We start from the raw sequence: 15,863 nt of genomic DNA on the forward strand, positions 1-15,863 counted from the left end.
CCTCATCTCGTGGAGGAAGCTCCAGTCTCACCACTAAGCGTGATGCTGGTTGTGGGCCTTTGGCTATCCTTTATCCAGTTAAGGAAGCTCCCTTCTAGTTCTAGTTTGTTATTTTATCCTGAAAGAGTTGGCTTTTCTGCATCTAATAATATGATCTTGTGGATTTTGTTCTTAATCTAGTAATATGGGTTTGTTACATTAATTGACTTTTTTTAAAAAGATTTTTATTTATTTATTGAAAGAGTTACACAGAGAGAGAAGAGACAGAGAGAGAGAGGTTTTCCATCCGCTGGTTCACTCACCAGTTAGCCACAACAGCCAGAGCTGTGCCGATCCAAAGCCAGGAGCTTCCTCCGGGTCTTCCCACGCAGGTGTAGGAGCCCAAGGACTTGAGCCATCTTCTACTGCTTTCCCAGGCCATGGCAGGGAGCTGGATCGGAAGTGGAGCAGCCAGGACTTGAACTGGTGCCCATATGGAATGCCAGTGATACAGGTGGTGGCATTACCCTCTAATTGACTTTTAAATGTTAACCCAGCCTTGCATTCCCAGGGTAAATCCCACCTGTGCACAATGCATAATCTTTTTCATACATTGCTGGATTTTCTTTGTCAGTATTTTGTTGAGGATTTGTGTGTCTGTATCATAAGTTACTGGCCTGTAATTTCCTTTCCTTGTGATCCCATTAGTTGGTTTCGATATCGTGGAAATCAAGGAGTTAGTTGCACAAAGTCCCAGAATTTCTGTTTCACTCATGCAATAGTTCTACTCATCGGTCTTATTTCTATGTGGGTCAGCTTAGGTAGTTTGTGTTTTTCTAGGAATTTGCTATCTCACTTGCTGGCATGGAGTGGCTTGTAGTATTCTCTCTCTCTCTCTCTTTTTTTTTTTTTTTTTTTTTTTTTTGACAGAGTGGACAGTGAGAGAGACAGAGAAAGGTCTTCCTTTTGCCGTTGGTTCACCCTCCAATGGCTGGCGGCACGCTGCGGCCAGTGCATCGCGCTGATCCGAAGCCAGGAGCCAGGTGCTTCTCCTGGTCTCCCATGGGGTGCAGGGCCCAAGCACTTGGGCCATCCTCCACTGCACTCCCTGGCCACAGCAGAGAGCTGGCCTGGAAGAGGAGCAACCGGGACAGAATCCGGCGCCCCAACCAGGACTAGAACCTGGTGTGCCGGTGCCGCAAGGCGGAGGATTAGCCTAGTGAGCCGTGGCGCCGGCTTTGTAGTATTCTCTTTTAAGTCTCAGTCTCTCTCTCTCTCTCTCTCTCTCTCTCTCTCTCTCTCTCTCTCTCTCTCTCTCTCTCCTTTTTAATGTAAATCATTCCTGATTTAATAACTTGAGTGTTTTTAGATATCAGTCTAGCTGGAGCTTTGTTAACTTTATTGATCCTTTCAGAGAATGAACCTGTGGGTTCGTTGATTTTCTCTGCTGTTTTGTTTATGTCCTGCATGTGATTATGGCTATTACTGAAGGTATTCCTGTTACTAAAGTTACTGATCTGAGGACTTTCCTAGGCATTTAAAGCTGTGAGTTTCCCTCCAAGACCTGCTCGGACACTTCCCTTCCATGTGTTGTGTTTTCCCAATCATTTATCTTAAAGTATTTGTTAAACTTCCTTGTGATGCCTTTTTTGAGTTGTTGGTTATTCAGGAGAGTGTTAGTAACAGCATTGCCCTGTGACTTCCAGTCAGAGGCTCGCCCAGATCGGCGCGCGGCCGAGCAGCTGCAGGGGGCGCTCTCGGCTCTCCAGGGCTCTTTCTCCTCGCTGCTCCCTTCGCCGGTCTCTGCCCTGAGAATGCGGCCTGATCTCTCTTCACCAGCCCTGTCTGGATTCCCATTTCTGAGGCTGGGCAGAGGCTCGACGCTCTCCTGTGTCTCAGGGACCACAGCCACCATTGCCTGATGTACAGGATCTTGAAAACCAGTTTTAAAAGTTTTATTATTATTATTATTGTTTCAGATTGAAGGTCCATCTGATCCCATTTACTACCTCTTGGCTAGAAATACACGTTATTTTTTTGTTTGTTAGTTTTATTCAAAACAAAGTCAAAACAAAATTAGGAAGTCTTTTATTTTTAAGATTTATTTGTTTATTTTGAAAGTTACAAAGAGAGAGAGACCTGAGGCTTCCCTCCACTGAATCACTCCCCAGATGTCCTCAACAGCTTGTGCTGGGTCAGGCCAGAGCCAGGAACCAGGAGTTTCCTCCTGGTCTCTCATGTAGGTGCAGGGGCCCAAGCACTTGGGTCATCCTCCACTGCTTTCTCAGGCCATTAGCAGGGAGCTGGATTGGAAGTGGAGCAGCCAGAACTTGAACTTGGTGCCCATAAGGGTTACCGGTGCTGCAGTCACCATCCCCAGGAACTTTTTATTTTTTTAAATGCATATATATATATACATATATAGTTTTAAAGAATATTCATGTCCTTCCTCCTATATATATTTATATGTATATTTATATAGTTTTAAAGATTATTCGTGTCCTTCCTAGGGTTCCTCCTCCCCACATTTCGGGTAGTTTCTTCTGAACCTTATGTTCTATCTAGTTCATGGATTCTATCTTCATCTGAATCTAAACTGTTGTCGAAGCCTGTGAGTTCTGAATTTTGTTTTTTGTGTTTTTCATGTCAAAAAATTCTATTTCAGTTTTTTGAAAGACTCTGCCACATTTATAGTTTCCAGTTGTTGCTATAAATATTTACAAGCACAGTTTTATCCTCTTGAGCACAATAAGCACATTCGTTTTACAGTTTCTGGCTGATAGCTCAACTATCTGGGTTTCTTCCGGTTTGTTTTTTTCTGCTGGCTCTCAGTCACGGTGTGCTACCTCATGTTTCTGGTTATCTCTGCTTATGTGCTGGAGAGGTATTTACGTTTTACTCATGAAAGTAATGTAATGCTTCAGGGGATGCCACCACTGCCCTGAGAGGACTTTTGTTTCTTTTGCCAGGCACAGGCAGGCACTAGCAATCTGGGTTACTCTGCACCGAGTTCAGGGCTTGAGAACTTGAGATTTTCTGAGTTCAGGGTTTGAGTCACCCAGATGATTCAAAGCTGGGCTGTTCTGCGTCTGATTCACCCATATTCCGAGGGTGCATCCCTTCTTGTTTTCAGCCCAAAGCAGGTGTGGTGCACCATGGTCCACACCCATCGCTTCCCTAACCCAAAACGGCTGCCAAAAATGACACAGAGTCCCTGTGCTGCCCTTTCTGAAAGGGCAGCAGCAGCCTGAATGCTTGAGTCTCCTGGTTGGGTCTTATTCTGGTGACCCAGCATCACGGTTTGGGTATTTCCTGCTTCTCTGGGGGTGATTTCATGTTTTATCATGGAGTCTAGTTGCCTTCACCGGAAGGGCTAGCCCTTATTACCTTGTTTGCAATTGTTGGAAACCTTTCCAACTTTTAATCTAAAGGTTTTTTTTTTAAAGATTTGTTTTTATTTGTTTGAAAGGCAGAGTTACAGAGAGAGGGGAGGAGGAGGGGAGAGAGAGCGCGCAATCCTTCATCTGCTGGTTCACTCCCCAGATGACTGCAATGGCCAGGGCTGGACCAGGCCAAAACCAGCAATGCGGAGCTTCTTCCAGGTCTCCTACATGGATGCAGGGGCCCAAGCACTTGAACTATCTGCTGCTGCTTTCCCAGGCCATTAGCAGGGAGCTGGATCAGAAATGGAGCATCCAGGTCTCAAACTGGCACCCATATTGGATGCCAGTATTACAGGTGGAGGCTTAGTGTACTATGCCAGAAGGTTAAGTGTTCCTTTTGTCTATTTTTGTGTGAATTGTGAGGTACCATTCTTATTTCATTTCTCCTCATGTGCATAGCCACTTTTCCAAGTGTACACCACATATGGGAGTTCCATGACTGTGGGCTGTGCTCCTGGAATGGGCTGACACCTGCATCCTCCAGAGCCACGGGCTGGAATCCTCACCCCCATTGTGAGGGTGGCTGGAGGCAGTTATGTTGAGAATGGAAGCCTCCTGAATGGGGTTCTTGTTCTCAAGAGCTCCCTCACCCCGTCCACCTTGCTGCCCAAGGACCCAGATTGAGTTCCAGGCTGCAGGCTTAGCCTCAGCTGTTGCTAGTATTTTGGGAGTGAACCAGAGGAGTGGAATACTCTATTTCTCTCTGTCTGCCTTTCAAGTAAATAATAAATTAAAAAAAATGTAAATGTTATTGTCTATAAGCCACAGAGTTTTTATATGATATTTTGCCATAGCAATCTGAATTAAGACAATTCCATTACCATTTATTTATTTATTTATTTATTTTTGACAGGCAGAGTGGACAGTGAGAGAAAGAGAGACAGAGAGAAAGGTCTTCCTTTGCTGTTGGTTCACCTTCCAATGGCCGCTGCGACCGGCGCATCACGCTGATCCGAAGCCAGGAGCCAGGTGCTTTCCCTGGTCTCCCATGCGGGTGCAGGGCCCAAGCACTTGGGCCATCCTCCACTGCACTCCCGGGCCATAGCAGAGAGCTGGCCTGAAAGAGGGGCAACCGGGACAGAATCCGGCACCCTGACCAGGACTAGAACGCGGTGTGCCAGCGCCGCAAGGCGGAGGATTAGCCTATTGAGCCACGGCGCCGGCCAATTCCATTACCATTTTTTGTCCCTGTATATACACTACTAATGTTTTTTTAAGATTTATTTTATTTATTTTAAAGAGTTACACAGAGAGAGGAGAGGCAGAGAGAGAGAGAGAGGTCTTCCATCTGTTGGCCTACTCCCCAGATGGCTGCAACAGCTGGAGCTGTGCTGATCCAAAGCCAGGAACCAGGAACTTCTTCCGGGTCTCCCACACAGGTGCAGGGGCCCAAGGACTTGGGCCATCCTCTACTGCTTTCCCAGGCCATAGCAGAGAGCTGGATTGGAAGAGGAGCAGCCGGGACTAGAACCGGTGCCCATATGGGATGCCGGCGCTTCAGGCCAGGGCTTTAACCCACTGTGCCACAGCACCGGCCCCAACACTACTAATGTTTTAATTACTATAGCACCACAATGAGATTTGGGGTTGTGTAGGGAAAACTGATCTGTCTTACTCTCTTGGACCTTTACCCTCCCACGTAAATTATAACTTTTTTTAAAAAAGATTTATTTATTTATTTGAAAGGTGGAGTTATGGAGAAGGGGGGGAGGGGAGAGAGATAGGTCTTCCATCTGCTGGTTCACTCCCCAAGCCTGCAAGAAGGGGCATGTTTCATAACGTGCAAAGGTTGGCAGCTGTGCAGCAGAGCTGTCCATGGTAACTGACTTACAGAATCAAGTCTGGCACAGAACCGGCCTACACAGTTTTGTCTGTGGGCTGTGGTGACAAACCCAAGGGTGGGGGTGAGGCACGGGGTGAAGCCCCAGTGTCTGGGTTGAGTGGCTACTGCCACATGTGTGTATCACCTGCTGGGGGCGCCCTCCCTGCCCCTGCCTCTGAGCTTTCACCTGCTGGGGGCGCCAAGTGTTCAGGCTAGGTGCAGTCGCCTGCTGGGGGCGCCTTTGCGCCCAGGCTCCCAAGGCCCAGGCTCCCTCACGCGTCCAAGTCAGGCGCATCCTTCCATCCTCATGGCACCCTTCTCAGGCCTGGGCTTCCTGCTACTATTGCTGCTGCTGGTGACGAGGACCCCAGCCCCAGCTGAGGCATGGGTCCGGGGACCTCCCAAGAGCCCAAGAAACTCCTCGCGCGGTGACCCCGGTAGGCCCCTGCTCCAGGGCGCAGCAGAGGGAATCCCATGGCTCGCGGTGGAGCTGGCAGCGGCGGACGCCCCGCTGGCCCGCTCCCCTCACGCCCTGTCCCCTTCCCAGCCTGCGGTCGGCGAGCGGTGCCGGGCAAGGTGCTGGGCGGCGCGCCGGCCACCGAGACCAGGTGGCCATGGCAAGTGAGCGTGCACTACGCCGGCTTCCACGTATGCGGCGGCTCCATCGTCGACGAGTACTGGGTGCTGTCGGCGGCACACTGCTTCCACCGGTGAGGCCCGCAGCCGCGGTCACAGCGCGTGACTCGCGCGCCTGGGAAGCGGGTCCACGGCAGAGGCCAGCGCCTGCGCACAGGGCAGCCTTGTGGAACTGAGTCCTGGGCAGGGGCTGGGGTCGCGACTCCTCCCGGCCTGTGCCTGCCTTTTCGTGGTGCTGGTCTCTGCGCTGGGCCGCAGGCAATGTGCCTTCCCCGGCTTGCAGGGACAAGAGCTTGGAGACCTTTGACTTGTATGTGGGCCTCACCAACCTCAAGGCAGCCCGCAACCACACCCAGTGGTTCGAAGTGAACCAGGTGATTCTGCACCCCAGCTATCAGATGTACCACCCCATTGGCGGGGACGTGGCGCTGGTGCAGCTCAAGTCCCGCATCACATTCTCCGACGCCGTGCTCCCTGTCTGCCTGGCGCCTGCCGATCTAAACCTCACAGGCCTGGCATGCTGGGCTACTGGATGGGGCCTGATCTCACAGCAAGGTAAGAGCAGGTGTAGGCCTCAAGGGCATGGAAGGGGTCATGGAAGCCGTGAGGGAGAGATAAAACACCTGACAGGTGACAGGGTGCCACCAGGGAAGGGGTAAAGACAGGCAAAATGCCACGCAGCAGGGCAGCTCCAAAAACACACTACAAACACAGGAAAGCCCCCCACTCACAGGAACCACCACACTCACAGGAACCCACCACACTCACAGGAACCCACCACACGCACAGAACTCACCACACTCACAGGAACCCACCACACTCGCTGGAACTCACCACACTCACAGGAACTACCACACCCACAGGAACCCACCATACTCACAGGAAGTGCCACACTCACAGGAACCCAACATACTCACAGGAACTCACCACACTCAAAGGAACTCACAACACTCACAGGAATTCACCACATGCACAGGAACTACCACACTCACAGGAACCCACCACACTCACAGGAACTCCCCACACTCACAGGAACTACCACACTCACAGGAACCCACCACACTCACAGGAACTCACCATACTCACAGGAACTCACCACACTCACACAAACTGCCACACTCACAGGAAATCACCACACTCACAGGAACTACCACACTCATAGGAACTACCACAGTCACAGGAACCCACCATACTTACAGAAACTCACCACACTCACAGGAACTCACCAGACTCACACAAACTGCCACACTCACAGGAACCCACCATACTCAAAGAAACTCACCACACTCACAGGAACTCACAACACTCACAGGAACCCACCACACTCACAGGAACTACCACACTCACAGGAACTCACGACACTCACAGAAACTGCCACACTCACAGGAACCCACCACACTCACAGGAACCCACCACACTCACAGGAACTCACCACACACACTGGAACCCACCACACTCACAGGAACTACCATACACAGAGGAACTCACCACACTCACACAAACTGCCACACTCACAGGAACTACCACACTCATAAGAACTACCACACTCACAGGAACCCACCACACTCACAGGAACCCGCCACCCTCACAGGAACCCACCATACTCACAGGAACCCGCCACCCTCACAGGAACCCACCACACTCACAGGAACCCACCACACTCACAGGAACTACCACACTCACACAAACTGCCACACTCACAGGAACCCACCACACTCACAGAAACCCACCATACTCACAGGAACTCACCACACTCACAGGAACTCACCACACTCACACAAACTGCCACACTCACAGGAACCCATCACACTCACAAGAACTGTCACATTCATAGGAACTCACCACACTCACAGGAACCCACCACACTCACAGGAACTGCCACACTCACAGGAACTCACAACACACAGGAACTCACGACACACAGGAATACACCACACTCACAGGAACCCAGCACACTCACAGGAACCCACCACACTCGCAGGAACCCGCCACCCTCACAGGAACTACCACATTCACAGGAACTACCACACTCACAGGAACTCACGACACTCACACAAACTGCCACACTCACAGGAACCCACCACACTCACAGGAACCCGTCACACTCACAGGAACTACCACACTCACAGGAACCCAGCACACTCACAGGAACCTACCACACTCACAAGAACTGTCACATTCATAGGAACTCACCACAACCACGGGAACTACCACACTCACAGGAACTGCCACACTCACAGGAACTCACCACACTCACAGGAACTCACCACACTCACAGGAACCCGTCACACTCACAGGAACTCACCACACTCACAGGAACTACCACACTCACACAAACTGCCACACTCACAGGAACCCACCACACTCACAGAAACCCACCACACTCACAGGAACTCACCACACTCACAGGAACCTACCACACTCACAAGAACTGTCACATTCATAGGAACCCACCACACTCACAGGAACCCACCACTCTCACAGGAACCCACCACTCTCACAGGAACCCACCACAACCACAGGAACTACCACACTCACAGGAACTGCCACACTCACAGGAACTCACCACTCTCACAGGAACTGCCACACTCTCAGAACCCCCACACTCACAGGAACTCACCACAACCACAGGAACTACCACACTCACAGGAACTGCCACACTCACAGGAAGTCACCACACTCACAGGAACTCACCACACTCACAGGAACTGCCACACTCTCAGAACCCCCACACTCACAGGAACTCACCACAACCACAGGAACTACCACACTCACTGGAACTACCACACTCACAGGAATTTACCACAATCAGAGGAACCCAGGACACTCCTAGGAACTAGCACATTCACAGGAACCCAGGACACTCACAGGAACATCCCACACACTTCATAAAGAAAGGAAGAATAGCCTGGTAATTCCCAGTCCCATGAATTGGTGCATGTTCTTAGGGAAATGCAAAAGCTGCTTACCCTATTGCATTGCTCCTGTTGTGCTTATACTACTCCTGTACACAGATCCACTCATCTCACCGTAGCCAATAAACACGTAGAATTACTCATTTTGATTACAAGTACACTTTTTAAATAGAGAACAGCAGAAGGGATTGGTTTCTCTATTGGGTTCTGGAATCCCTACCCTTCGATCAGCATCTGTTTGTTGTCTTTGGGGACCTTTTTTGTGTTGTATCCTTGACTGACTTTGTTGTATGCAGAGAAAATAGTTACAGCTTCTTCACACTTGAGTGTGAAATTTGCATTCAGTATCCCAAGAGCGAAAGCCTCATTCTCCTTATTCTCCTAAGATTTTAAATTAGGCTTAGAAATCTCCTTTAAGGCCGGCGCCGCAGCTCACTAGGCTAATCCTCCGCCTTGCGGCGCTGGCACACCGGGTTCTAGTCCCAGTTGGGGCGCCGGATTCTGTCCCGGTTGCCCCTCTTCCAGGCCAGCTCTCTGCTGTGGCCAGGGAGTGCAGTGGAGGATGGCCCAAGTGCTTGGGCCCTGCACCCCATGGGAGACCAGGAAAAGCACCTGGCTCCTGGATCCTGCCATCGGATCAGCGCGGTACGCTGGCCGCGGCGGCCATTGGAGGGTGAACCAACGGCAAAAGGAAGACCTTTCTCTCTGTCTCTCTCTCTCACTGTCCACTCTGCCTGTCAAAAAAAAAAAAAAAAGAAATCTCCTTTAGCCTATTAAAAAAATAAAGCATTACTTTCTATGATCTTCTCCTTAAGTGCCTGTGCTTCTTTCCCCTAGGTTTATACTAGGGTACTTTAAAAGATGAGTATCTCTGGATATTGAGAAGCAATTTTAAAAATTTCATTTGCTAATCAGTTGTAACTATTGATATTTGCATGTTGATCTTGTATCCAACCACTATACTAAACTCATTTTTAATAGTCAACTGATTTTGAGGCCAGCGCAGTGGCGCAGCAGGTTAAAGCCCTGGCCTGAAGTGCAGGCATCCCATATGGGTGCCGGTTTGAGACCAGCTGCTACTCTTCCAATCCAGCTCTCTGCTGTGGCCTGGGAAGGCAGTGGAAGATGCCCAAGTCCTTGGGCCCCTGCACCCATGTGCAGGGAGACCCAGAAGGGGCTCCAGGCTCCTGGCTTCGGATCAGCACAGCTCAGGCCGTTGCGGCCATCTAGGGAATGAACCAGCTGATGGAGGACCTCTCTCTCTGTCTCTCTCTGTCTCTCTCTGTAACTCTGTCTTTCAAATAAATAAAATAAATCTTTAAAAAAATTCAACTGATTTTGTTGATAATTTTAGATAAAATATTATATTTTCTTCAAATAAAGACTGTTACATCACTTCCTTTCCTTATTTTATCTTTTACATATTTTTCTTATTGCAATGGTTGGAAACTCCAGTAGAAATTATGGTAGGTCTATTTTTCTGGTTTTATTTTATTCAAAGTGCTCCTAATAATTCAGTATATTTATGGGTTGACCTAGAGTTTTTAGGTTGATAAATCATACCAGATTGAGAAAGTTACCTGTTATAGTTGGCTTACTTTAAGAAAAATATGGATCAGTGTTGAATTTATTCAGATATTTATAGCAACCCCTCGGAGGATCACATAATTTTCTTTTAATCTATTGATGCCAGGGATAGGTATTTAATGTGGAATACCTCTGAACTCTGAGGAAAGCTTTATTTGGAATTTTTTGTATTATTTATTTAACAGATAGAACTTGAGAGTTTTTGTTTGGAACTTTTCCACATGCAGTTGTAAATAACATGAGTCTAAGGTTTTCTTTGTTGGCTAACCTCATCTTTTGTTGACGTCTTTGTGCTGCTGACTTTGGGTGGATGGGTTGAATGCTTTCCTGTTTATTTGTATTCTCTGGAAAATGGTTTCTGTTAAAACAGGAACAAGCTATTCCTTGAAGTTTGGATCTGATTTTCCCATAAAGCACACTGATGCTGGTACCATTTGTAAGTGTTGGTTGGAATAATATTGTCTTACTATCTGTTATGGCCACTGGTTCATTTAGATTTTTAAATTTATTCTTAGGCCAATTTTGATGGATTACATTTTTTTTTTTCAAAGTGTTGGTGCCATACTTGTATTACATGTACATTTTTTTAAGATTTGTGTATTTGAAAAAGTTACATTAAGAGAAGGAATGGCAGAGTAAGAGAGAGAGCAAGGTCTTTCATCTGCAGGTTCACTACCCAGATGGCCACAATGGCCGGAGCTGTGCTGATCCGAAGCCAGAAGCCAGGAGCTTCTCCTGGGTCTCCCACACGGGTACAGGGACCCAAGGACTTGGGCCATCTTCTGCTGCTTTCCCAGGCCACAGCAGAGAGCTGGATCAGAAGTGGAGCAGCCGGGTCTCAAACCAGAGCCCATATGGGATTCTGGCATTGCAGGCAGCAGCTTTACCTGCTACACCACAGTGCCGGCCCCTGCATGTACTTTTAACAGTAACAAATGGGAGTTACAGATCCTTTTTGCAGGAAGCAGTTGCATCACACTCCTGTTGGAAGGATAGCTTCACCAGATAGAGAATTCTGGGTCGACAGCTTTTATGTTTTGGTACTGCTTTCCTAGTGGATGCTGTTTTCTTCTGACTTGCCTAGTTTTTAGTGAGAAATGGGTTACGACTCTCATCGTTGGCAGTCTGTATATAATATTTCCCCTATTTTGGCTACCTTCAAGATTTCTCCTCAATTCTGTTGTTTAGCTTTTTTTGTTTTTAAAGATTCATCTATTTATTTGAAAGACAGAGTTACAGAGAGAGAAGGAGAGACAGAGAGAGCTCTTCCATCCATTGGTTCACTCCCCAAATGACCTCAACAGCTGGCCAATCCAAAGCCAGGAGCCAGGAACCTCCTCCAAGGCTCCACGTGGGTGCAGGGGCCTAAGCACCTGGGCCATTAGCAGGGAGCTGGACAGGAAGTGGAGCAGCCAGATCTCAAACTGGCACCCACACGGGATGCCGGCATTGAGGGCTCACCCCCTACACCACAGCACTGGCCCTGTTGTTCAGCTTTTTAATCGTGATGTTTCTAGGAGTGCTGTCTTTAATTTTGGAAATTTCTTGGCCATGGTATCATAATGTAGTTCTTCTGCCTCTACTTTCTCTTCCCCTGGAACTAGCTCCACAAATGCCGCATTGATTGCTTTTGTCTCAGCTAGGTTCTCCCCTCCACCGCCCCCTACCCCCCACAGTCTTTCTCCGTGTTTCCGTTCATATAATTTCTGTGACCTATCTCCAAGTTCATTGATCTTTTTTCTTAGCTGTACCCAATCTTTTGATAACCTCATCAAAGGAATTTGTCAGCTCTGATATTGTGTCTTTATTTCTAGTGTTTATAAATCATTTTCTTAGACTTTTCATCTTGCTGCTGAAATTCTTCATTTGTTCAAGCACGTTGTTCACCTTTAAAGAATTCCGTTTCACATAGAAATATCAGTTATTTTGAAGGCCCTGTCAGATTCTTCTGATACCTTCATGCACAGCTCTGATTCTGTGTGTGTTGTACCACTTGACAATGGATCTGGCATTCTTTTGGGGTCCCCCCCACTGTTTTTTCTTTTGTTGTTGTTGTTGTTAAATTCCAGACATTGTGGAATGTTTAAGGCCCACCTTCCTCCTCTTGCGTGGAACTTGAGGGTTCCTGAGCCACTTTTTTGCTCAGAGGGATGGGGTCACTGCAGAGATGGAGTGCTGTGACGCTGCACCTGGCGTGAGGGCCGTGCTCTGCCTCTGTCTGCAACTGCTCTGTGCTGTGATGCATACAGGGCAGGCCCTCCAAAGGTGACGCCTGGCCTGAGCCAGTGGAGGGGAGCTCCCTGTCTCCTTGTTTCAGCCTTGGCCTCAACTCTGAGAGGGAGCCTGTACTCACTCCTGCTCCAGCCCTGCTGTGCCCCAGTGCTGGCCCCAGCAGTGACCCCTGCCTGTACCCTGCATAGTTGGTCTCTCGCTTCCCTGGGGACCTAGGCTTCGGTCCCACCCCCACCCCCACCTACAGGAACAGTGGGGTGTGCCAGGCCCTGCCATCCCACTGGCTGGAGGTTCCAGCTTCCTCTGAGAGAAGCCACACTGTGGGTCCAGAGCACTCTCACGAGAGACAGTGTTGCCAGGGAGACCACATCACATGGGCTGAGGGACACCGTCTGATGTCTCTGCTCCGCCCTGTGGGTTGCTCCTCCTGCCGTGCACCAGGAATAGCCCTCGTCCTGTCCCCTCTCCCAACAGGTCACTCCTCAGAGGAACTGCAGGAGGCCCGGCTGCCTCTGATCCCGATAGCCATGTGCCGGCTGCTCTACGGGCACCGGTCCTACATTATGCAGGACATGCTGTGTGCTGGAGACATCTGGAACTGGAAGACTGTGTGTGAGGTGAAAGGTGGGGCCAGGTGGGGGTGTCCTGGGGTCTCACACTCTGCAGTGCTGCCGCCAGGGAGGGACCATGTGAGTGGGCGAGCCCCACACTCTGGGTTCACAGGAAGCCCCCTCCTCCTTGGCAGGGAGACTCTGGGGGCCCACTGGTCTGTGAAATCAACGAGACCTGGTTGCAGATTGGAATTGTGAGCTGGGGTCGTGGTTGTGCCCAGCCCATGTACCCTGGAGTGTATGCCCGCGTCTCCCATTTCTCACATTGGATTCGCTATCACATACAGGTTGTACCCACCCCTCCTCAGCCGACCCCTGCCCTCTCCCCTGCTCTCCCCTCCACTCTCAGTGTCCTCGTGGCTATGCTGGTCAGCCTCTCAGCTTTGTGAGGGCCAAGGCTCCCCTCCCGCTTCAGGCTTTCTACAGCTGCATGCCCTGCCCCTGGCCTGGCACAGACACCTCCTGCCGATCTCTCTCTGGAGCCAGGTGAGGGCCACCTGGACAGGCCTCGATGCTGGGTCTGGGACAGCCTGGGACTGAGAGCAGAGAGGACACCAGGGCGGGGCCAAGGGCCTGGATTCTGTGTATCTGGGATTTGATGATATCATTAAATGTTTATGAAGCAAGCATCCCAGAACTCCTGAGCTGGTTTCTCCACTCTGTAGTTGCTGCAGGCTGCATCCCCAGAACAAGTGGTGAGTAGTGCACAGGGTGCAGGGTGCATGTGTCTCACCTGACACTGATGCAGGTGAGAGTGTGTGTGTGCACAGGGTGCAGGTGTGAGTGTGTGTGCACACAGGATACAGGGTGCATGTGTCTCACCTGACACTGATGCAGGTGAGAGTGTGTGTGCACACAGGGTGCAGGTGTGAGTGTGTGTGCACACAGGATACAGGGTTCATGTGTCTCACCTGACACTGATGCAGGTGAGAGTGTGTATGCTCACAGGATACAGGTGAGAGTATGTGTGTCCACAGGGTGCAGGGTTCATGTGTCTCACCTGACACTGATGCAGATGTGAGTATTTGTGTACACAGGGTGCAGGGTCCATGTGTCTCAGCTGACACTGATGCAGGTGAGAATGTGTGTGCACACAGGGTGTAGGTGAGAGTATGTGTGCCCACAGGGTGCAGGGTTCATGTGTCTCACCTGACACTGATGCAGGTGAGAGTGTGTGTGCCCACAGGGTGCAGGGTTCATATGTCTCACCTGACACTGATGCAGGTGTGAGTCTGTGTGCACACAGGGTGCAGGGTCCATGTGTCTCACCTGACACAGATGCAGGTGTGAGTGTGTGTACACAGGGTGCAGGTGAGAGTGTGTGTGCACACAGGGTGCAGGTATGAGTGTGTGCACACAGGGTGCAGATGTGAGTGTGTGTACACACAGGGTGCAGGGTCCTTGTGTCTTACCTGACACTGATGCAGGTGAGAGTGTGTGTGCACTAAGGGTGCAGGTGAGCGTGTGTGTGCACACAGGATACAGGTGAGAGTATGTGTGCACACAGGGTGCAGGTGAGAGTATGTGTGCACACAGGGTTCAGGATCCGTGTGTCTCACCTGACACTGATGCAGGTAAGAGTGTGTGTGCACACAGGGTGCAGGTGTGAGTGTGTCTGCGCACATGTTAAGATGTGCAAAAATCTGTAACATTGCTAATGGACCAGGGCAAAGCCAGGAGCTAGGAGCTCTGGATCTCCTGTGTGGGTGGCAGGGATTCAGTACTGAGGCTTCACCTGCTCTCTTCCATGTGTGTTAGCAGGGAGGTGGAGCAGTCTAAGCCACGACTCAATCCTGCACTCCAGTATGGATACAGACACTGTCAGAAGAATTCACTCCTAATTGCCAGCTTATGCACAGCATACAGAAGAGCTGCATAAGACAAAGTAGGGGAAGGGGTGTGGAGGTCCCATGCCCTCTGGGCACCCCACTGCAGGAACCTTCCCAGAACCTCACTGCCCACGTGCCCATCAAGTGTATGGCTGATGAACTCACTGGCCATGGGTGCTCACCTCAACCCTCAGCCCTGCCCGTCTCCCCAGAGTTTGCAGTAGGGTGAAGGTCCCCACCCTCTAATCCTTCAGGGTCTTTCTGGGTGACCAGCCCCTTCCTGAAGCTACAAGGGCTGCAGGCCAGCAGCTGACCCATTAGCATGCAGATTTACTATGACTTTGAGATGACAAAGATCTGGGAGCTGTCTGCCAGGGCCAAACAGTGTTTAAGCCTTGTGGCTGGGGAGTGGAGTGGTTATGGACTTTAAGGGACAGATGGCAGAGGGGGGAGTGAGACTCAAGGTGGCTTCCCTGCCATTTGCTTTCATGCGGTGTAGGGTTGCCATGTGCTGCAGCAGGGGGATTGGAAACTCCCGGCTGTGTGTCACTGGGCTTGTGAAAAGGTGACCGAAACGTGGTGATTTTGCCAGAAACCCTGGTAGCAGGTAAAAGCAGATAGACCTTGTCAGTCTCCTGCGTGGTGAATAAAGATAAGCAGAGTGAGATCTGCATGCATCTGGGGAAATACCTAGCAATTCTGATCCGACAACGGCCACACATGGGGCAGGTGTCATGCAGCAGATGAAGCCACTGCCAGCAGCACCAGCACCCCAGATTGGCAGAGCACGAGTCAGTCCTGGCTGCCTT

General features: G+C 50.2%; 2 protein-coding genes across 3 annotated transcripts in view; both read left to right on the top strand.

Annotated features, from left to right (window-relative positions):
• The window catches only part of SNAP47 (synaptosome associated protein 47), an 86,377-nt gene extending 72,523 nt beyond the window's left edge, over window positions 1–13,854 (top strand). The window contains exons 5-6 of one of the 2 annotated variants that reach the window (XR_011389621.1): window positions 13,089–13,238; window positions 13,360–13,854. The gene's annotated coding sequence lies outside the window, so the exon portion shown is untranslated. The remainder of the gene's footprint in view (window positions 1–13,088; window positions 13,239–13,359) is intronic. The other variant, XR_011389620.1, reaches the window with a different exon arrangement.
• Window positions 878–13,854, top strand: PRSS38 (serine protease 38). Its single transcript, XM_008252778.4, has 5 exons — window positions 878–5,681; window positions 5,792–5,954; window positions 6,164–6,435; window positions 13,089–13,231; window positions 13,360–13,854. The coding sequence occupies exons 1-5, from the start codon at window positions 5,552–5,554 to the stop codon at window positions 13,612–13,614; spliced, it is 963 nt and encodes a 320-aa protein (XP_008251000.3). The 5' UTR covers window positions 878–5,551; the 3' UTR covers window positions 13,615–13,854.
• Window positions 13,855–15,863: the final 2,009 nt, after the last annotated feature.

Source organism: Oryctolagus cuniculus, chromosome 6 (assembly GCF_964237555.1).
Source record: "Oryctolagus cuniculus chromosome 6, mOryCun1.1, whole genome shotgun sequence".
Taxonomy (NCBI): domain Eukaryota; kingdom Metazoa; phylum Chordata; class Mammalia; order Lagomorpha; family Leporidae; genus Oryctolagus; species Oryctolagus cuniculus.

Excerpts from the sequence above, each read along its gene's own strand:
- PRSS38 (XM_008252778.4), top strand. The coding sequence starts at position 5,552 with ATGGCACCCTTCTCAGGCCTGGGCTTCCTGCTACTATTGCTGCTGCTG. Across the intron at positions 5,682-5,791 it reads CTCCTCGCGCGGTGACCCCG|CCTGCGGTCGGCGAGCGGTG; the intron begins GTAGGCCCCTGC and ends TCCCCTTCCCAG. Across the intron at positions 13,232-13,359 it reads ACTGGAAGACTGTGTGTGAG|GGAGACTCTGGGGGCCCACT; the intron begins GTGAAAGGTGGG and ends CCTCCTTGGCAG.